At 39.8% G+C, this 23,278-nt stretch overlaps 2 protein-coding genes across 3 annotated transcripts in view; one reads left to right on the plus strand and one right to left on the minus strand.

The window, feature by feature from the left end:
* PTH (parathyroid hormone) overlaps positions 1 to 23,278 on the plus strand; it is a 117,698-nt gene that overhangs the window by 87,655 nt on the left and 6,765 nt on the right. The window lies entirely within an intron of this gene.
* Positions 21,311 to 21,843, minus strand: LOC137230437 (large ribosomal subunit protein eL21-like). The gene has a single exon (XM_067749824.1). The coding sequence runs from the start codon at positions 21,817 to 21,819 to the stop codon at positions 21,337 to 21,339; it is 483 nt and encodes a 160-aa protein (XP_067605925.1). The 5' UTR covers positions 21,820 to 21,843; the 3' UTR covers positions 21,311 to 21,336.

The following is a 23,278-nucleotide window of genomic DNA, read 5'->3' on the forward strand; positions in this document are numbered from 1 at the left end:
GGCCACCCTCCAAGGAAAGATCTTCTCCTTAAGTCTCTGAAAAGTTCAGGGTGAACTCTGATGTGTGCAATTCTTTTGCAATACAGATGGGATCAGAGTCAAGTAAACCACATGCAGTAGATGCTTCACAGGAAAGAGGGTTCTTTTATTAAAGAAGACGGAAGAAGGCTGGGTAGGCAATGTCAAGCAAACACTCTACCAGGTTCCAGGCACTGGTGGGGGCAAAAGTGAGCAAAAAAGTACACACATCTCTGTTCTCACAGAGCATATGAGCCTTGTTTAGTGTATGACAGACTAACAAGAAACTGCAATGACGTAAAATATATGCTTTGGTGGGGGATGGATAGATTACTATGAATGCATTATGTGGGAGGGGTACCTTACTCTTCTCGAGGGCCCATATTTTATCCAACTTTATATATCCAGTGCCCAGATAGTACCCTCAGTATTGTAAGTGGTCAGTGAAAGAGTATATGCAGCTTGTTGTGTGAATTCAGGGGTTTGAGGAGGAAGTAGCGCCTCTCTAGGAGTTGTCTTTTTAGTCAGTTTATGGGCTGTGCAAGATAATCACTCACTACTTAATGGCCACATCATGCCTTTAAGTAGAATGATTCTTATACCTGACTTCTAATGACTTTTTACCTATTCCCAAATTCTGAAACCATTTTCAAATGGTAGATCTGCCAACTTTGAGGATATTTAATTTCTCTCAGTTTAGTTCAACATATAACTCATTGATCAACTTTGTGTTAATAGAATGCTAAGTGTTGCAAAAGGTACAGAGATGAATAAACCATAGTGCCAGCAAGCTAACAATTTAGGACAGCTGCCTAGCAGGATCCATGTAATGACTTGGAATGGCAAGGAATGCAAATTTCACTTTGTGCTTTCTCTGGTTAGCTGCTAGGGGAATTGCAGATTTTAAAATGTGCTCTTGATCATATTCAGTGTCATTGAATCTAAGGCCAAAAGGACATAAACTCAGAGAGAGAAGCATTTACATAAGTGCACTCAAGACAGGAGCAGCTGGGCTTCCCTGGTGGCGCAGTGGTTGAGAGTCCGCCTGCCGATGCAGGGGACACGGGTTCGTGCCCCGGTCCGGGAAGATCCCACATGCCGCGGAGCGGCTGGGCCCGTGAGCCATGGCCGCTGAGCCTGCGCTCCGGAGCCTGTGCTCCGCAACGGGAGAGGCCACAACAGTGAGAGGCCCGCGTACAGCAAAAAAAAAAAAAAAAAAAAATTTATTTGGCTGTGTCGGGTCTTAGTTGCAGCATGTGGGATCTTCATTGCAGCACGTGGGATCTTTCATTACGGTGTGCTGGCGTCTCTAGTTGCGACGCATGGGCTTCTCTCTAGTTGTGGCACGTGGACTCCAGAGCATGCAGGCTCAGTAGTTGCAGTATGCAGGTCCTTTAGTTGTGGCATGTGGGCTTAGTTGCCCCATTGGCATGTGGGATCTTAGTTCCCCAACCAGGGATCAAATCCACGTCCCCTGCATGGGAAGGCAGATTCTTAACCACTGGACCACCAGAGAAGTCCCTCCACTGTTTTTCAAGAAAATGAAAACAACACAAAAGTAGATGTTTTAGATGAAGCAGCTCAGTTTTCTGTTTGATTACATAAATTTGATGTGTTTTAGCAGTACTACTCTGCAGAATTTGTGCTTACTTGGGAAAAATTATTCTTTCTTTGATTGAATTTAAACAGCTTCATTGTTTGTTCTTATGGAAATATGAGAGTGTGTTTTTACTCCAAGAGATCTGGAAATCTGAAAAATGTACCAAAATATGAGATCCCAAACTTTTTCTGGAGCTGGAGAAAAGAATAGGAAGAAAGGAACTAGACTGAGCTAGACTGGACTGTTGGTTATTATCTACAGGTAATTTGAAGGAATAACCCAATTGTGCTGATGCTGAAATATTTTGATCTGAGATTTCATTTCTGTGAGCCATTGTGCACTGTAACCCTCCTGTGGATAGTAGAAGGGGTTTCTCATGGATGAAGTGGATATTTCCACTCCCACTCGTCCTGTCAGCCTAGAAAGACATTGGTTCTGGAACCGAAAATGAGGACTAGAGTGATAGACCTGAAACCTGCTTCATCATAGATGGAACTTCAACTTCATGTCAGGTGAGATGTTGAGGCAATTCTCTTTTGTGAGACAGAAGATGGTACCAACCAGAAGGTGATGGACCAGCAGCCAGACATCCTTCCATGACCTTGACAGGATGGGTCTGAAGACTCTGAGCAACCACATTGAGCAACAGGTGTACATTATTTTCTCTGTTCTACTTGCTATCCATTATCAATTAAAGGAAGGATTTATTTCCTTCTCTCACTGCCCATGCCAGAAGGGTAGTGGTAGCATATGCTTGACCATGGATGATAATCCCCAACTTGCAGCATGTGATTGGCAGGAAATGAGTGGCCATGCTTATGGATAGAAAAACCAATATTCTGAGGCCAGCAGCTTAATTAGGTAGCATACCCCACCAGGTTGGATTTGTGGGACATGTAAGCTTCTCTGCTGTTAAAACAACTTGGGAAAAGAGCCCAGGGAATGACTAAACCTTCTTCAGTCAAGTGAGATGGGAGCACAAAGCCCTCATAATTTGAATATCAAAGGAAATCACTTCAAATTCTCAGTTTGGAGAGATTTAGAATCATTAAGTCTATGACAGGTACCACAAGGAACACGAAAAGATTTTGCAGCAAGTTATTTCCCCTCTCAGAGCCCCAGACTCTTTGTTAGTGTCTCAGTCTGTCAAGGTGGCTATAACAAACTGCCATAGACTGGATGGCTTTATAACAAAAATTTATTTCTGTTCTGGAAGCTGGGAAGCCCAAGATCAAGGTGCCAGCAGATTCAGTTCCCAGTGAACCAGCCTTCTGGACTCACAGACAGCTGTTCTCTCTGCGTCTTCACATGTAGGAAAAGGGTGAGGGAGCTCTCTGGGGTCTCTTTTATAAGGGCAATAATCTCACTCATGAAGGCTCGCCTCATGACCTAATCACCTCCCAAAGACCCCACCTCCAAATACCACCACATTGAGGATTAGGTTTCAACATATGAATTTTCCGAGGACACAAACCTTCAGTCTGCAGCAGTTAATAACCGTGAAGGTGTTTAAATCATCTCTAATGGCCCTTTTAAATCTGAAACTATGTTTCTTTCAGGTTCTCTTCTCTTTGATCTAGTTGTAGAGACAAGATATACCTGTAAAACTTTTCAGTAATAATGTAATTCCTTACTTTCAAGACCCAGCTAGAAGGCTACCTCCTCTGAAAAAATTTTCTTTACAACCTCTCCACCCCTATCCTGGGATCCGACAGCAGTTTGTGTTTCCATAGCTACCATTAAGACATTTATCCCATACAGTTATGTGGATGTTGGTGTGGAAAAAAATCAAAGACCAACCAAATGAAAAAAGCCAAGTCTATTTATTCTAAGCTTGCTACAGCAAGGGAGTCAGCCACTGTCACTTGCATTTTGTCATAGACTCAAAGGCAGGCAGAGGAGGGATAAACGTTTATAGTGGAAAAAGGGGAAGCTTCAGATATGCTCTGATTAGAGGCCGTTGGCATGGTGAAGCTGTAGGTGGACTAATTAGAAGTAGAGCATCCTATGTGGTTGGTTAAGGGTACATATTTGGCTTCCTCTGGTTGGTCCTCAGTTGGAAGCAGGGACAAAATTAGAGAAACCGTTATCAATCAAGTCTTTGCCATTAGGCGCCAATTGTTACAGAAATTATTGTTTAGCTTCCTGGGCTGTTACCAGAGATAGCAGCCTGGCTTTCTGCAAGTCTGATTTACAGCAGACTGGCTTCCCGTGTTGTTTATTTTGATGAGGGGCTGGTTTCCTGAGTATGTTGCTGCAGGTTGTGGGCCAAGGTCCTGCTTTTATATATGGCCTGTCCATTGTCCATTTGTATATCAGCCTTTCATTGGCTTCTGGTTCTCTTCCTTAAATTGTGAGTTCCCCAAGGTTAGATACTGTTTATTCTCACTTTGCTTTATGCCACACCTAATCCAAGCCTGAAATATAGTAGGCTCCCAATAAATATTTGTTAATGACTTTTTCAAGAAGCCAGTTAAAGCATGACATTGATATTTTCAGTTTGGACACATGGAGTTGGAGTGCAAGTCATAGGATCCAGTTAACAAGTGGAGATATACAATCAGAATTTGGGTGAACACTCGGGACTAATAAAAACATTTTAGAGTCATTGGAAGATTAAAACTTAAACTAGGGCTTCCCTGGTGGCGCAGTGGTTGAGAGTCCGTCTGCCGATGCAGGGAACACGGGTTTATGCCCTGGTCCGGAAAGATCCCACATGCCGTGGAGCGGCTGGGCCCGTGAGCACAGGCCGCTGAGCCTGCGAGTTTGGAGCCTGTGCTCCGCAACGGGAGAGGCCACAGCAGTGAGAGGCCCACGTACTGCAAAAAACAGAAACAAAAACAAAAAAAACTTAAACTAAAAAAAAAAAGAAAATCAGTATTTCAAATTTAGAGAGATGACTTTAGCCCCAGACAATATCTTGACTGCAACCTCATGAAAGACCTATCACAAAACTGACCAGCCAAGCCACTGCTGAGTTCCTGACCACAGAAAGAGTAGAAATCACAAATAATTATTATCGTTTTAAGCCACCAAGTTTGGGGACAATTTGTAATGCAGTATTGGATTACTAATACATATAGTATAACATAGTGTTAGAAACGGCTCCCCTGGCCTCAGTTTGCACCATGGTGCTAAGTACAGAGATATCAGACATCAAAGTGTATATGAAACAGAGCTCCATAAACAGAATTTACAAAGGAAATGAGAGAAAACCCATTCCATGACTCTTGAACTTTCTCACCCACTTTTAGACTATGAAGCAGTATAGGAGAGATTTTGTGGAAAAGATATCTTTGAAGAAATTGCAATTTTACCTTAAAACCTAGTAAGGGAGGCTTCTGCAGTGCTGTGTAATATGTGAGCCCTACAGTTAACAGTGCAAAATTGACTGTGTATGTATATGTAAAACAGGAGGTTAAAGTGGAACAGACTTGGAAGGCTTCCCATTGGTCCTAGAAATTAATGGCTTGGAGCTTAGTGGGGACTGAGGGCAACTGGAAGGTGAATGGAATTTGCCATGGAGGAGCCAAGAGAAATCTACATAGTATCTGGCTCAGAGACACATAAAATTGCTCACTGCTGTTTATACCCCATAGCTCCCAAGCACATGAGCACTTGATCTCTCTCTTTAATCTCAGATAATTTAAGACTGATTGAGGGGGTTCATGGCAAACAAAAAAATTCAAATATGAAAAGAAATGATGACAGTACTCAAAACCACTATCACACAGCTTTTGTTTTCCTGAAAAGACAATCTCCAAGTCTTTATTAGCCCTCGTTTTGATATTCTTTGGTCAGTCTGCAAGTGTCACAGCTTAGAAGTTAATGTGAGAGGGCTTCCCTGGCGGTGCAGTGGTTAAGACTCCGCCTGCCGATGCAGGGCACATGGGTTCGAGCCCTGGTCCAGGAAGATCCCACATGCCGCGGAGCAACTAAGCCCTTGCGCCACAACTACTGAAGCCCGCATGCCTAAAGCCCGTGCTCCGCAATAAGAGAAGCCACTGCAATGAGAGGCCTGCACACCGCAAGGAAGAGTAGCCCCCTCTCAGCGCAACTAGAGAAAGCGCCCACACAGCAACGAAAACCCAATGCAGCCAAAAATAAATAAAATAAAACAAATAAATAAATTTTAAAAAAATCCTGCATTGGTGATGTAAACCAGGAAAATCTTTAAAAAAAGAAAAAAAGTTAATGTGAGCGACAGTGAGAGTAATAGAAATAGCTGGACTTGGGTTCCAGCCTTGGCTGCCATTTTCAGTGCTTTGGTAGAGATGAGTACAGAGTGCCTCAGGAATATCTCAGTGTTCATGCAGGCATCACAGATGAGGTTATAATTGTTCTGGATCTTAGAGATGGGCAGGTATTTGTCAACTGGCCAAGGAAAAACCAGAGCCTCAGAAGAGAGACTTGGCTCATGTAAAATTGCATAGGGGTGAGAAGCAGACTTCTCATTAGTGATTTGAAATTTTTCACATTATCTGTTGAGTAGTGGGATTCTGAGGAAATTCTACTGTAGGATATTTTTTTAGTAGAAAAGGAGGGGGAGAGTGAAAAGAGGCGAGGTAGACAGAGGTCACTTCATGTCCAGCCTCTTTGGCCATGGTTAGGAGTTTGGATTTAGGTACGTGTATGATGTGATCTGTTTCTGTTTTTAAGTGACTGTTCTGGCTACTGTGTGGAGAATGGATTTTCTGGAGGTTAGTTTAGTGCCATTATCCAGATGCAGGGTATTTACAATGACCTGGGTGGTAGAGTTGCTGTAGAGATACTTTGTTTTTTTTAATTTTTTTTTATTATTTTATTTTATTTTTTAATTTTTTTAACATCTTTATTGGGGTATAATTGCTTTACAATGGTGTGTTAGTTTCTGCTTTATAACAAAGTGAATCAGTTGTACATATACATATGTTCCCATATCTCTTCCCTCTTGCGTCTCCCTCCCTCCCACCCTCCCTATCCCACCACTCCAGGCGGTCACAAAGCACCGAGCTGATATCCCTGTGCCATGCGGCTGCTTCCCACTAGCTATCTACCTTACGTTTGTTAGTGTATATATGTCCATGACTCTCTCTCGCCCTGTCACAGCTCACCCTTCCCCCCTCCCCATATCCTCAAGTCCGTTCTCCAGTAGGTCTGTGTCTTTATTCCCGTCTTACCCCTAGGTTCTTCATGACATTTTTTTTTCTTAAATTCCATATATATGTGTTAGCATATGGTATTTGTCTTTTTCTTTCTGACTTACTTCACTCTGTATGACAGACTCTAGGTCTATCCACCTCATTACAAATAGCTCAATTTCGTTTCTTTTTATGGCTGAGTAATATTCCATTGTATATATGTGCCACATCTTCTTTATCCATTCATCCGATGATGGGCACTTAGGTTGTTTCCATCTCTGGGCTATTGTAAATAGAGCTGCAATGAACATTTTGGTACATGACTCTTTTTGAATTATGGTTTTCTCAGGGTATATGCCCAGTAGTGGGATTGCTGGGTCATATGGTAGTTCTATTTGTAGTTTTTTAAGGAACCTCCATACTGTTCTCCATAGTGGCTGAACCAATTCACATTCCCACCAGCAGTGCAAGAGTGTTCCCTTTTCTCCACACCCTCTCCAGCACGTATTGTTTCTAGATTTTTTGATGATGGCCATTCTGACTGGTGTGAGATGATGTCTCATTGTAGTTTTGATTTGCATTTTGTAGAGATACTTTGAAGCAACGACACAAATGTAAGAGGGGTAATATTATTTGAAAACATATTTATGTACCTCTTTTTTTGCATTTTTGAAAGTATAATGTTTTGTCTAACAGAACCTAAGCATCATCTGCTTGAGAGAGGTTGGAATTTGTTGCAGAAGGACTACAAAGAAAAAGAAATAAATAATATCCAGAAAATTTAATGTTTAAAATAGGATATTACAGCAAGAAAGCCAGGTTTTGTGAAAGAATTTTCTAAATTCCTTTAGCTTGTATTTAAAGTATCAAAAGTTAGATCTGAATCAGATCACAGTGTTCCTTCCATAAAGTTCCTTCCTTCAAGATAATCCCTCCACTTACTATGATTAGCACAGGAGATGCGCTGCCCGGTGGTAGGAGAGTATGTCATAGGTAAATTAAAATAAAATCCCACCGGGCTTCCCTGGTGGCACAGTGGTTGAGAGTCCACCTGCTGATGCAGGGGACACGGGTTCGTGCCCTGGTCTGGGAAGATCCCACATGCCGCGGAACGGCTGGTCCCCGTGAGCCATGGCCGCTGGGCCTGCACGTCCGGAGCCTATGCTCCGCAACGGGAGAGGCCACAACAGTGAGAGGCCCGCGTACCGCAAAAAAAAAAAAAAAAAAAAAAAAAGCCCACCACTTGTGGTCAAAATGGGGGTGGAAGGGAGACTTGTTGGAAGAGCAAGGAAGACTAAGAAGAGGAGAGGACAAGAGAGGAGAGGAGAGGAGAGGTAAGAAGTTATAGTCATGGATTCTCTTCACCTCTTCAGGACTTGCTCTGAGACAGAGTGGCATTGGATAATTTAAAATAAATTCCAAGAGCAGAAGAGTTCTTGCACTGATCCCCGTTCGAGACTTTGGAAGGAAATCACTATCCTGTGTGACTCCATAAAAGAAGGGAAGGTACAGCATAGCTAAGTGAGTTGAGTGGCCTTCTCAGGTAGAGAGAGCTTTCAGTTTGCTCTCTCATGTTCCCTGGGTTCCCCTGTGGTGGGTACTCTGAGTTGAGGGCCAGTGGTTCTGGCATGGGCTCACAATAGCAAAGTAAGATGATAATAGCAGCAAAGTCATGAACAGTGGACAGGATAGGCCAAGGCCTGGTTCGAGATTGTGACAGAATCTGGGAGTGGAAACTGTAATACCTAGAGACAAGAGAAACTAAACCAGCAAGGAGAAGTCACTGGAAACTAAGTGAGTAAGAAGACCAAAATCTCATGCTAAAGGTCAGGGATGAACCAACTGTACCTGAATAGATGGCAGGTTGTGCACGTGCGTGGACCAACTTAGGTACAGGACCTTTTACTCACCAGTCTCACAGGATCATGTAGGCCAGAACCCTCCAACTGTGCCCCTGGATACCATCTTGGAAAGGAAAAAGGAGAAGGGGTAAATTTAGAAAGTTTAAATTAAATTTAGAAATCCCTTTAACTGAGTGACTTGAACTAATTTTTTGGTTTTATTTTTTATTGTGGAAAAATATACATAACATAAAACTTACCATTTTAACCATTTTTATGTGTGCAGTTCAGTGGTGTTAGGTACATTCACATTGTTCTACAACCATGACCACTACCCTTCTCCAGAACTTCATCCTCCCAGGCTAAAATTCTGTATCTGCTAACAACTCCTCACCCACCCCACCCTCTGAGCCTCTGTCAACCACTATTCTACTTTCCATTTCTATGATTTTAACTATGCTAGGTACCTCATATAACTGGAATCATATAACATGTGTCCTTTCGTGTCTGACTTATTTCACTTAGCATAATGTCTTCAAGGTTTATCCATGTTGTATCATGTGTCAGAATTTCGTTCTTTTTTAAGGTTGGATAATAGTCCATACTATGCCTATGCCACATTTTGCTTATCCATTCATCTATTGATGGACATTTGGGTTGTTTCCACCTTTTGGCTGTTATGAATAACACTGCCATGAATATGAGTGTACGCATATCTGTTCTGGTCTCTGCTTTCATTTCTTTTGGGTATATACCTAGAAGTAGAATTTCTGGATCATATGGTAAGTCTATGTTTAATTTTTTGAGGAAGCACCGTGCTTTTTCCACAGCAGCTGCACCATTTTACATTTCACTATCAGTGCACAAGGGTTCCAATTTCTCCACATCCTCACCAACACTTATTATTTTCTATTTTGCTTTTGGTTTTGATTTTGGTTTTAAATAGCTATAATGATTGGTGTGAAGTGGTATGTCATTGTGGTTTTGGTTTGAATTTCCCTAATGACTATTGATGTAGATCATCTTCTCATGTGCTTATTGACTAAATGTATGTCTTCTTTGGAGAAGTAATAAATACTCCTTATTCAAGTCCTTTGCCCATTTTAAAATCAGGTTCTTTTGTTGTTGTTGTTGAGTTGTTGGAGTTCTTTTTCTAATCTAGATATCAATCTCTTATCACATATATGATTTGCAAATATTTCCTCCCATTCCACAGGTTGACTTTTCACTCTGTTGTCCTTTGATGCACAAAATTTTACAATTTTTGTGAAGTCCACTTTGTCTGTTTTTTATTTTGTTGCCTGTGCCTTTGGTGTCATATCCAAGAAATCATTGCCAAATCCAATGTTGTGCAGCTTTTGGCCTATGTTCTCTTCTAAGAGATTTATACTTTTAGGTCTTACATCTAAGTCTTCCATCCATTTTGAGTTAATTTTTCTTTTTCTTGGCCGTTCTGTGCAGCATGTGCGATTTAGTTCCCCCACCAGGGATGGAACCCACACCCCCTGCAGTGGAAGGGCAGGGTCTTAACCACTGGACCGCCAGGGAAGTCCCTTGAGTTAATTTTTTTATATGGTGTAAGGTTGAAAAGACTGTCCTTTTCCTATTGAATTATCTTGGCACCTTGTCGAAAATCATTCGACCATGTATGCAAGGGTTTGTTTCTGGGCTCTATTCTATTCTATTCTGTCGGTCTTCATATCTGTCATTATGCCAGTAACACACTATGTTGATTACCATAGATCTGTAGTAAGTTTTTAAATTATGAAATGTTGTTTTCAACTTTGTTCTTCTTTTTCAAGGTTGTTTTACCTACTCCAGGGTCCCTTGAGATTCCATATGAATTTTAGATGGATTTTTCTATCTCTACAAAAAAACACAACTGAGATTTTTATGGGGATTGTACTGAATCTGTAGATTGCTTTGGATAGTATTGACAGCTTAGGAATATGAAGTCTTCTTGGGAATTCCCTGGTGGTCCAGTGGTTAGGACTGTACTTCCACTGCCAAGGGCCCGGGTTTGATCCCTGATTTGGGGAACTAAGATCCCACAAGCCACACGGCATGGCCAAAAAAAAAAAAATTAAGTCTTCTAATCCATGAGCTTGAGCTGTCTTTCTATTTCTTGGTGTCTTTAATTTCTTTCAGCAATGTTTTGTAGTTATCACTATACAAGTATATAAGTCTCTCACCTCCATGGTTATGTTTATTCTTAAGTATTTTATTCTTTTTATGCTATTATAAATGGAATTGTCTTCTTAATGGGGGGGGGATGTTCTTTATTAGTGTAAATAAATGCAACTGGTGTTGTTGATTTTGTATCCTAAAACTTAGCTCTAACAGGTTGTGTGTGTGTGTGTGTGTGTGTGTGTGTTGGAATCTTTAGGATTTTCTATGTACATGTTGTCTGTGAACAGAGATAATTTTACTTCTTCCTTTCCAATTTGGATGCCTTTTATCTCTTTTTCTTGCCAAAGTGCTCTGGCTAGGACTTCCAGTACTATGTTGAATAAAAGTGGCAAAAGCCAGCATCTTTATTTTGTTCCTATTCTAAGAGAAAAGGCTTTCTGTCTTTCATCTTGGGCATGATGCAAGCTGTGAATTTTCATATGTAACCTTTATTATGTTGAGGTAATTTCCTTATATTCCTAGTTTGTTGAATGTTTTTATCATGAAAGGGTGATGAATTTTGTCAAATGCTTTTTCTGCACCAATTGAGATGATCATGCAGTTTTCCCACCTTCATTCTGTTAATGTTATACAGCACATTAATTGATTTTTGCATGTTAAGCCATCTGTACATTCCAGGAAGAAACCTCACGTAGTGGAAATTCCCTGGTGGTGCAGTGGTTAAGAATCTGCCTGCCAATGCAGGGGACAAGGGTTCAAGCCCTGGTGCAGGAAGATCCCACATGCCGGGGAGCAACTAAACCCGTGTGCCACAACTACTGAGCCTGCGCTCTAGGGCCTGCGAGCCACAACTACTGAGTCCACGTGCCACAACTACTGAAGCCCACACACCTAAAGCTCGTGCTCTGCAACAAGAGAAGCCACTGCAATGAGAAGCCTGAGCACCGCAACGAAGAGTAGCCCCGCTCGCTGCAACTAGAGAAAGCCCATGCTCAGCAACAAAGACTCAATGCAGCCAAAAATAAATGAATAAATTAAAAAAAAAAAGTACACTGGAAATAACATTTAAAAAAAAAAGAGAGACAGACAAGTGTTGGTTGGAAAGGAAAGGTTGCTGTGTTCAGATGGCCAGCAACCTGGGGAGAAGGAAGACTCGTGTTCAAGAACCAACTCCAAAGATTCTGCTTGACCATGAAAGTTTTTAAAGGGAAAAAGGGGAAGTTAATTGCAGGGGAGGGGATGAGAGTCTCTGATATTGTCCACTGTATGCAGACTTTCTTCTGATTGGTTGGTACTGAGGTAACAGAGTGCTGTTCCAGGAATCTTGTGCTCAGCTGGAAGTTACCATCCTCCACCTGGGTGGGGGCCTTAGTTCCTGCAGAAGATGGCAAAGATATTGTTATGTATATCTCTTGAGGGGGAACCAGGACCCTGCTTTATCACCGCACTATTATTTCTTGACTGCTTCTCCTTTGTTTCTGCATTCCCTCCCTTCCCGGATTAGCAACTGTTTGAATCTCCCTTTGGTCAGGGAAGGTCAGGGAGGCTGAATGAAGCCTATTTCCTACAAACAAGAAATGGGAGACACAGAAAGTATTTGTACCCAGGAGGGTCCCACAGGGTCCTGCTGGGTTTCAAATATACCATAATTATTATAAGTCATACTCCTGTGTCCAAATCATATCTCTGCCACTATAGTTTGATAACCCCACACAAGTTTTAAACCTATTTATGTTTCAGATTCCTCAGTTGTAAAATAGTTGTCAAAATAGTCCCATTTTATGACTGTTGTAAAGATTAAACATATAATGTTTATAAAGTACTTAGAATAGTTCCCAGCATATAGTAAGGGCGCTATAAGTGTAACTATTATTATATTATTGCACTCTGACTAATGAAAGATATGAGTATTTCGCTGAATCCAAGCTTAAAATCAAACTGCCAGCTAAATTATTTAGTGGCAAGGAAAGCACTTACGGTTGAAAAACTATAGGCAGAAATCTTTATACTAGATAAAAGATTGTCAGCTTTATCACTTGTGAGTGTCATCTTATTTACACCTGAAAAGAAACCAAGATGCCTATCCTTCAGTGTTCCCTCAGGTAAAAAGAAGTAATCTTCAAATCTGCAGAGACTGCATTTAAGTGAAGGAGTCTGACCTTGAAACTTTTTACCACTAGCAGGAATGAGGTTGTGTGCACATTAAACACCTACATCTGCCTCTCCTTCCCACTCCAATGGTCCTGGTATTATTGTAAATCATATTTGTCTGTCTTCCCCCCAGCACAAACATTCATCAAGGTCAAGGTTCATGCCTGACCTTCTCTATAATACCATCCCTTCCAACACCTTAGCAGATATGTTCTGGATTGAATTCCCTTCTTCCATTCTATTCACCTGTATTCTCTGTAATCTGACATTGCAGGAAAAGCCATGGATATAAGAGACATAGATTTAAATTCAGACCTTGTTCCCTCACTAGCTGAGTAAACTTGAACCAGTAACTTCATAAGTCCAAGCTTCAACTTCTCACTTAAAAGATAGGAATAATGTTTACCTCAAATATACTGTGAGAACCAAATAAGACAATGTATAATATGAAGTGCTGTGGAAAGTGATAACAGATGATCAAAATAATCTTATTTGACTGAATTTTGCTGTATTGTCACCACTCTAATTCTCAATTTAATTCCTAAACTTGTTTTTTTTGCTTAAATTACCACTCATTTATTTATCTTGGCCTGCGATACCTCCATGAACATTTAAAAAATTAATGGAATTCAGGGACTTCGCTGGTGTTCCAGTGGTTAAGAATCCACCTTCTGAGAAACAAGAAGAACTACAATCCTGCAGCCTGTGGACAAAAAACCACGTTCACATAAAGATAGACAAGATGAAAAGGAAGAGGGCTATGTACCAAATGAAGGAACAAGAAAAAACCCCAGAAAAGCAATTAAATGAAGTGGAGATAGGCAACCTTCCAGAAAAAGAAATCAGAATAATGATAGTGAAGATGATCCAGGACCTCGGAAAAAGAATGGAGGCAAAGATCAAGAAGATGCAAGAAATGTTTAACAAAGACCTAGATGAATTAAAGAACGAACAAACAGAGATGAACAATACAATAACTGAAATGAAAACTACATTAGAAGGAATCAATAGCAGAATAACTGAGGCAGAAGAATGGATAAGTGACCTGGAAGACAGAATGGTGGAGTTCACTGCTGCAGAACAGAATAAAGAAGAAAGAATGAAAAGAAATGAAGACAGCCTAAGAGACCTCTGGGACAACGTTAAATGCAACAACATTTGCATTATAGGGGTCCCAGAAGGAGAAGAGAGAGAGAAAGGACCAGAGAAAATATTTGAAGAGATTATAGTCAAAAACTTCCCTAACATGGGAAAGGAAAGAGTCAGCCAACTCCAGGAAGAACAGAGAGTCCCAGGCAGGATAAACCCAAAGAGAAACATGCTGAGACACATAGTAATCAAATTGGCAAAAATTAAAGACAAAGAAAAATTATTGAAAGCAGCAAGGGAAAAATGACAAATAACATACAAGGAAACTCCCATAAGGTTAACAGCTGATCTCTCAACAGAAACTCTACAAGCCAGAAGGGAGTGGCATGATATACTTAAAGTGATGAAAGGGAAGAAACTGCAACCAAGATTACCCTACCCAGCAAGGATCTCATTCAGATTTGATGGAGAAATCAAAAGCTTTACAGACAAGCAAAAGCTAAGAGAATTCAGCACCACCAAACCAGCTCTACAACAAATGCTAAAGGAACTTCTCTAAGCGGGAAACACAAGAGAAGAAAAGAACCTACAAAAACAAACCCAAAGCAATTAAGAAAATGGTCATAGGAACATACATATCGATAATGAGCTTAAACGTGAATGGATTAAATGCTCCAACCAAAAGACACAGGCTCGCTGAATGGATACAAAAACAAGACCCATATATAAGCTGTCTACAAGAGACCCACTTCAGACCTAGGGACACATACAGACTGAAAGTGAGGGAATGGAAAAAGCTATTCCATGCCAATGGAAATCAAAAGAAAGCTGGAGTAGCAATACTCATATCAGATAAAATAGACTTTAAAATAAAGAATGTTACAAGAGACAAGGAAGGACACTACATAATCATCAAGGGATCAATCCAAGAAGAACATATAACAATTATAAATATATATGCACTCAACCTAGGAGCACCACAATACATAGGGCAACTTCTAACAGCTCTAAAAGAGGAAATCAACAGTAACACAGTAATAGTGGGGGACTTTAACACCTCACTTACACCAATGGACAGATCATCGAAAATGAAAATAAATAAGGAAACTCAAGCTTTAAATGACACAATGGACCAGATAGATTTAATTGATATTTATAGGACATTCTATCCAAAAACAACAGATTACACTTTCTTCTCAAGTGCCCACAGAACATTCTCCAGGATAGATCACATCTTGGGTCACAAATCAAGCCTCAATAAATTAAAGAAAACTGAAATCATATCAAGCATCTTGTCTGACCACAACGCTATGAGATTAGAAATCAATTACAAGGAGAAAAACTTAAAAAACACAAACACATGAAGGCTAGACAATATGTTACTAAATAACCAAGAGATCACTGAAGAAATCAAAGAGGAAATCAAAAAATACCTAGAGACAAAAGACAATGAAAATGCGATGGTCCAAAACCTATGGGATGCAACAAAAGCAGTTTTAAGAGGGAAGTTTATAGCAATACAATCCTACCTCAAGAAACAAGAAAAATTTCAAATAAACAATCTAACCTTACACCTGAAGGAACTAGAGAAAGAAGAAAAAACAAAACCCAAAGTTAGTAGGAGGAAAGTCATCATAAAAATCAGAGCAGAAATAAATGAAATAGAAACAAAGAAAACAATAGCAAAGATCAATAAAACTAAAAGCTGGTTCTTTGAGAAGATAAACAAAATTGATAAACCATTAGCCAGACTCATCAAGAAAAAGAGGGAGAGGTCTCAAATCAATAAAATTGGAAATGAAAAAGGAGAAGTTACAACAAACACCACTGGAAAACATCCTAAGACTACTACAAGCAACTCTATGCCAATAAAATGGACAACCTGGAAGAAATGGACAAGTTCACAGAAAGGTATAACCTTTCAAGACTGAAACAGGAAGAAATAGAAAATATGAACAGACCAATCACAAGTAATAAAATTGAAACTGTGCTTAAAAATTATCCAACAAACAAAAGTCCAGGCCCAGATGGCTTCACAGGTGAATTCTATCAAACATTTAGAGAAGAGCTAACACCCATCCTTCTCAAACTCTTCCAAAAAATTGCAGAGGAACACTCCCAAACTCATTCTATGAGGCCACCATCACCCTGACACCAAAACCAGACAAAGATACTACAAAAAAAGAAAATTACAGACCAATATCACTGATGAATGTAGATGCAAAAATCCTCAACAAAATACTAGCAAACAGAATCCAACAACACATTAAAAGGATCATACACCATGATCAAGTGGGATTTATCCCAGGGATGCAAGGATTCTTCAGTATATGCAAATCAATCAATTGTGATACACCATATTAACAAATTGAAAAATAAAAACATATTATCATCTCAATAGATGCAGAAAACGCTTTTGACAAAGTTCAACACCCATTTATGATAAAAACTCTCCAGAAAGTGGGCATCGAGGGAACCTACCTCAACATAATAAAGGCCACATATGACAAACCCACAGCAAACATCATTCTCAATGGTGAAAAACTGAAAGCATTTCCTCTAAGATCAGGAAAAAGACAAGGATGTCCACTGTCATCACTATTATTCAACATAGTTTTGGAAGTCCTAGCCACGGCAATCAGAGAAGAAAAAGAAATAAAAGGAATACAAATTGGAAAAGAAGAAGTAAAACTGTCACTGTTTGCAGATGACATGATACTATACATAGAGGATTCTAGAGATGCCACCAGAAAACTACTAGAGCTAATGAGTGAAGTTGTTAAAGTTGCAGATTGCAAAATTAATGCACAGAAATCTCTTGCATTCCTATACACTAATGATGAAAAATCTGAAAGAGAAATTAAGGAAACACTCCCATTTACCACTGCAACAAAAAGAATAAAATATCTAGGAATAAAACCTACCTAGAGAGACAAAAGACCTGTATGCAGAAAACTATAAGACACTGTTGAAAGAAATTAAAGATGATACCAACAGATGGAGAGACATACCATGTTCTTGGATTGGAAGAATCAATATTGTGAAAATGACTATACTACCCAAAGCAATCCACGGATTCAATGCAACCCCTTTCAAACTACCAATGGCATTTTTCACAGAAGTGGAACAAAAATTTCATAATTTTTACAGAAACACAAAAGACCCCGAATAGCCAAAGCAATCTTGAGAAAGAAAAATGGAGCTGGAGGAATCAGGCTCCCTGACTTCGCACTATGCTACGAAGCTACAGTAATCAAGACAATATGGTACTGGCACAAAAACAGAAATATAGATCAATGAAACAGCACAGAAAGCCCAGAGATAAACCCACGCACCTGTGATCAACTAATCGATGACAAAGGAGGCAAGGATATACAATGGAGAAAAGACAGTCTCTTCATTAAGTGGTGCTGGGAAAACTGGACAGCTACATGTAAAGGAATGAAATTAGAGCACTCCCTAACATCATACACAAAAATAAACTCGAAATGGATTAAAGACCTAAATGTAAGACAGGACAATATAAAACTCTTAGAGGAAAACATAGGAAGAACACTCTTTGACATAAATCACAGCAAGATCTTTTTTGATCCACTTCCTAAAGTAATGGAAATAAAAACAAAAATAGGCAAATGGGACCTAATGAAACTTAAAAGCTTTTGCACAGCAAAGGAAACCATAAACAAGATGAAAAGACAACCCTCAGAATGGGAGAAAATATTTGCAAATGAATCAACAGACAAAGGATTAATCTCCAAAATATATAAACAGCTCTTGCAGCTCAATATTAAAAAAACTAACAATCCAATCCAAAAATGGGCAGAAGACCTAAATAGACATTTCTCCAAAGAAAACATACAGATGGCCAAGAAGCACATGAAAAGCTGCTCAACATCACTAATTTTTAGAGAAATGCAAATCCAAACTACAATGAGGTACCACCTCACACCAGTTAGAATGGGCGTCATCAGAAAATCTACAAACAACAAATGCTGGAGAGGGTGTGGAATAAAGGGAATCCTCTTGCACTGTTGGTGGGAATGTAAACTGATACAGCCACTATGGAGAAAGAGTATGGAGGTTCCTTAGAAAACTATAAATAAAATTACCATATGATCCAGCAGTCCCACTACTGGGCATATACCCAGAGAAAACCATAATTCAAAAAGACACATGCACCCCAATGTTCACTGCAGCACTATTTACAATAGTCAGGTCATGGAAGCAACCTAAATGCCCATCAACAGACGAATGGATAAAGAAGATGTGGTACATATATACAATGGAGTATTACTCAGCCATATAAAGAATGAAATTGGGTCATCTGTTGAGACGTGGATGGATCTAGAGACTGTCATACAGAGTGAAGTAAGTCAGAAAGAGAAAAACAAATATCGTATATTAACGCATGTACGTGGAACCTACAAAAATGGTACAGATGAACTGGTTTGCAGGGCAGAAAATGAGACACAGATGTAGAGAACAAACGTATGAACACCATGGGGGGAAAGCGACAGGGAGGTGAGGGTGGTAGTGTGATGAATTGGGTGATTGGGACTGACATGTATACATGTTAGTATATATTTTTATATTATAAAAATATAAATAAAATAAAATTAAAAAATTAAAAAAAAAATAAAGAATCCACCTTCCCATGCAGGGATCACGGGTTTGATCCCTGGTCGGGAAATTAAGATCCCACATGCCACAGGGCAACTAGACGTGTGCGCTGCAACTACAGAGAAGTCCACATGCTGCAAATACTGAGTCCGTGCGCTCTAGTGCCTGGGTGCCACAACTAGAGAAGCCCACAATGAAGAGCCCACACGCCACAATGAAGACCCAGCGCAGCCACACTAAAAAAATAATAAAAAACAAATAAATAAATAAGTAAATAATGGACTTCATTTTTTAAAACTTAATTAATTTATTTAGTTATTTTTGGCTGCGTTGGGTCTTTGTTGCTGTGCGTGGGCTTTCTCTAGTTGGAGCGAGCGGGGTGCTACTCTTCGTTGCGGTGCGCGGGCTTCTTATTGCGGTGGCTTCTCTTGCTGCGCAGCACGGGCTCTAGGGTGTGCAGGATCAGTAGTTGTGGCGCACGGGCTTCGTTGCTCTGCGGCATGTGGGATCTTCCCGGACCAGATCTCAAACCCGTGTCCCATACATTGGCAGGCGGATTTTTAACCACTGCGCCATCAGGGAAGCCCAATGGTCTTCATTTTTTTGAAGAGTTTTAGATTTACAGAAAATTTGACCAGGTAGCCCAGCACGTTCCCATAAACCCACCCCTACACACAGTTTCCCCTATAGTTAGCATATTATATTAATATGGTACACTTTTCATAATTAATGAGCCAATACTGATACATTTTTATTAGTTAAAAACCGTAGTTCAAACTAACACGCCATTGTAAAGCAATTATATTCCAATAAGCATGTTAAAAAAAAAAGAAACATAGTTCAATATTTATCCTGTTCAAACTGGATGATTAAATGATTTTTGTAATTTTGTTGGCATTCAGTATTATCCAATTCTCTCACATTTAAAAGCCCACTGACTTCTCTTTCACAAACACAAAGAATGCTCAGTTTACTTGATGCATTAAAATACTTTTTAAAGAAAACGTTCCCCAAATTCTTGTTGACTTTTTAAATACTCCATTAAATGGAGCCTTATTTCTTGTTCACAGTTTTCAATATTTCTTTGGCAATCAGATTATGCAAATTAAAAGAAGAACAGCAGTGTTATTAAAGTGCTCCATTGTTTATAGGAACTTTTAAAATATGTTCAATAAGAAAGAATTGATGAAAAGTGTTTCCCTTTAAGTACCTGTTCTTAAAAGGGATAACATTACTTATGAATGGGAAAAAAAATTCCAACTTGAAGTGGACAGTAATTATGACACTTGCCATAGCTATCTTTTCCAATGGATTTCATCCCTTGAAGAATTTGATTCTTTTACATGGATAGTCCTAAATACTTATCCAGCTTGGAAACAAGTGAAATCATCATGTACAGTGTTGAAGAAGAGGGGAATCAGAATTGGTGACAATATTCTTTTTTGTCAGTGGATAGCAATTTAAAGAGTCATTGATCAAGAGATGAAATGTAATTCTGAAGAAAGGGAAAAGCAGTTCATACCATGAAAGATGATATTATGTGCTTCAACAAATCAAATTTGAAGAGCAGTTCTTAGAGTTGATTTTATTCCAGTACATGTTCAGGATACCCGCTCATATGATAATCTTGAGCATGTTTTCACATTAATGTATGTTCAGTCCAGAAAAGAATGAAATAATTTGGATGTGGCCACTGTAGAAGCTATGTAACAATGTAATTGGAACATAGACTGTAACTGCAAGAAACCTGATAAGTAAATTCTACAAAATAGGACCTATTAAAAAAACCCAAGTCATTCGGGAAATAAAGAAAGAGGTACAGAATTCAGATATGTACTTCAGATAAACTCAAATAATTTTTATTACACATATGTCCCTTCCCTTGCAATATCTTTTTTTTTTTTTGCGGTACGCGGGCCTCCCACTGCTGTGGCCCCTCCCACTTCGGAGCACAGGCTCCGGACGCGCAGGCTCAGCGGCCACGGCTCACGGGCCCAGCAGCTCCACGGCATGTGGGATCCTCCCAGACCGGGGCACAAAGGCGTGCCCCGCGCACCGGCAGGCGGGACTCTCAACCACTGCGCCACCAGAGAATCCCACCATATCTTTTTTAATCTCAGTGTGCATTTGCATAGGTAATTAGAACTAATTCAAATTTAACTTCTTGTCCTGTGGGATTTTTTTAATTCCTTCTTTTTATTTTGGCCGAGCCACACAGGGATCTTGGTTCCCTGACCAGGGATTGAATCCATGCTCTTGGCAGTGAAAGCGCTGCGTCCTAACCATTGGACCACCAGGGAATTCCCTAATTCCTTTTTTTTAAATTGTGGAAAAAACAAAAACATTTAACATGAGATTTACCCTCTTAATAAAACTTTAAATATAGAATATATTATTATTGTTGACTGGTATTCTGTGTTTTTATTATTGAAACTGGAGAATGAAACTGGAGAATGTCCCTGGCAGGGAAATATAGAATCTCATTTTCATGCCTCTCTTTGCACCCATTAGATCATTCTTTTGGACAGTTTGTTGAGTTAGGCCATGCTGAAGATTCTCTTCATTGTTGAAAGACGAAGCCAATAGCATTCTAGGTTAAGCCTTTAGAGCATCTCTGTGATGTTTGAAATGCCACGCAATCAGCTTAAAATGGGGACACAGAAAGCTACCAATTGGAATTATATGACCTTAACAGGATTCATGAAAATAATAATAATAATTATTATTATTATTTTACAGTCCAGGTCTTTTATTTTCTTTATACCCATCATGCCATGAATTCATAGGGAATGGGCTCCAACAGTTCAGGCTCCTTTCCATTGGTTCTCACGAAATGTGCTTCTCTGGGTGGTGCAGGCTGGCGCTTCAGTTGAACCCAAGTACCTTTCTCTTTGGCTTCCTTCTTTTTCTGATCATTTTCCTTCACCCGTTTCAGGAAGCTATCTTGGCTCTTAGAGTGCTTAATATGCTCGTTACGCACATTAATTCTCTTGGCAAGAATCTTGCCCTTAACTTGTTTGTTTACAAGGATGCCAACAGCATGCTGAGTAACATTGTAGACTCTCCCAGTTTTGCCATGGTAACATTTGTGGGGCATTCCTTTTTGAACAGTGCCCATTCCCTTGACATCTACAATATCACGTTTCTTGTAGATTTGCATGTGTGTGGCCAAAGGAACAACTCCATGTTTTTTAAAAGACCTAGAGAACATGTAGCGGGTGCCCCTCCTCTTTCCCTTTGTGTTGGTCATTTTGGCGAATTACTGGAAGATGGCGGTTCTGGCCGAAAGCCATGAAAATAATTATTATTGTTAGTTGTGATTTTAATCAATACCATGTATGCAGTTGACAAAGTGCATTCATATATATTATTCTATGTGATCCTCACAATAACTCTGTGGAGTAGTTCGTATCTATTTTTCTGTAGAAATTATGGTTCTGTGCTAAAATGACTTGGGTTGTGCAACTAATAAGTGCCAAACATTTACCCTCATCTTCCGTATTCGGGTCCTGAGTGTTTCACTGCATAGTGCTGCTAGGTGGATGTAAGAAGAACATAGCTTCTAGGGCTGCCTGTCAGTTTAACTTGCATTGGAGCCCACTCTCCAGTCACACTCGGCACATTTTATTACGAACAATAGAAAGATATGCTTAGTTTTAGTTTAAATTTTACAATTCTTTGTGCAATTAGCAAATTCAAAATGGAATTTATGAACACCATAACTGCCTACTGCCTCAGAATTCTTTGCACTTCAGGGGGCTGGGCTGAAGGAGGAAGAGAGCAGATTGAGCCCAGGAGCTCAACACTCTCCATGTTTAGGACTGGGGACTCCTGGAATGAGGTGGACGCATGTGACAGAATGGGCAAGGGACAATTACCTTTCAGATTTAGATTCAACATACATTTTAAAAAAAATTTTTTTTATTCGGTACATGGGCCTCTCACTGTTGTGGCCTCTCCCATTGTGGAGCACAGGCTGCGGACACACAGGCTCAGCGGCCATGGCTCACAGGCCCAGCTGCTCCACGGCATGTGAGATCTTCCCGGACCGGGGCACAAACCCGTGTCCCCTGCATCGGCAGGCGGACTCTTAACCACTGCGCCACCAGGGAAGGCCCCACATGCATTTTTTGAATGCCATTTACAGTCAAAACACTTTCACATATGATAGCTCATCTCTGAAAGCTCATAACTAAAAGGAGGGAAGGCAGTATTCTACTTTGAGATGTAGAATTTGAGATCTGAGAAGTTAATATGCTCTAACTTAAAAAAAAAAAAATCACAGGAAAAAAAAGTTCAGGGAGAAGATTGTGAGCAGGGAAATTGCTACTGTTCTAGACTGGCTGATTTTAGGTGCTCAACAAATCTTTACTATGCTGGATTGAAATGGTAATTTGGATTGACATGCTGGCATTCCTAACTCAGACTCTGAGCACCCAGATCATTTGACTTAAAACTTCACTAATGGAAAACCAATACCCCCTGTCCTGCTTTATTTTCCCCACACTATTTTAAAACACAAAGAAAGAATCAAGGTACACAGACTATTGGCTCCAGTTGACTATTGGGAAGGGATGTGAAAGACATTGTATTTTTTTTTCTGATGTCATAAATTGCATATAATATTCTACCAAGGGTAAAGGGAAAATGCAGCAGAACTAAGAATCTATTCCAAGGGAAGATTCACATTTACTGAGGAAAACATATTG

Source organism: Pseudorca crassidens, chromosome 9, assembly GCF_039906515.1.
Source record: "Pseudorca crassidens isolate mPseCra1 chromosome 9, mPseCra1.hap1, whole genome shotgun sequence".
NCBI lineage: Eukaryota > Metazoa > Chordata > Mammalia > Artiodactyla > Delphinidae > Pseudorca > Pseudorca crassidens.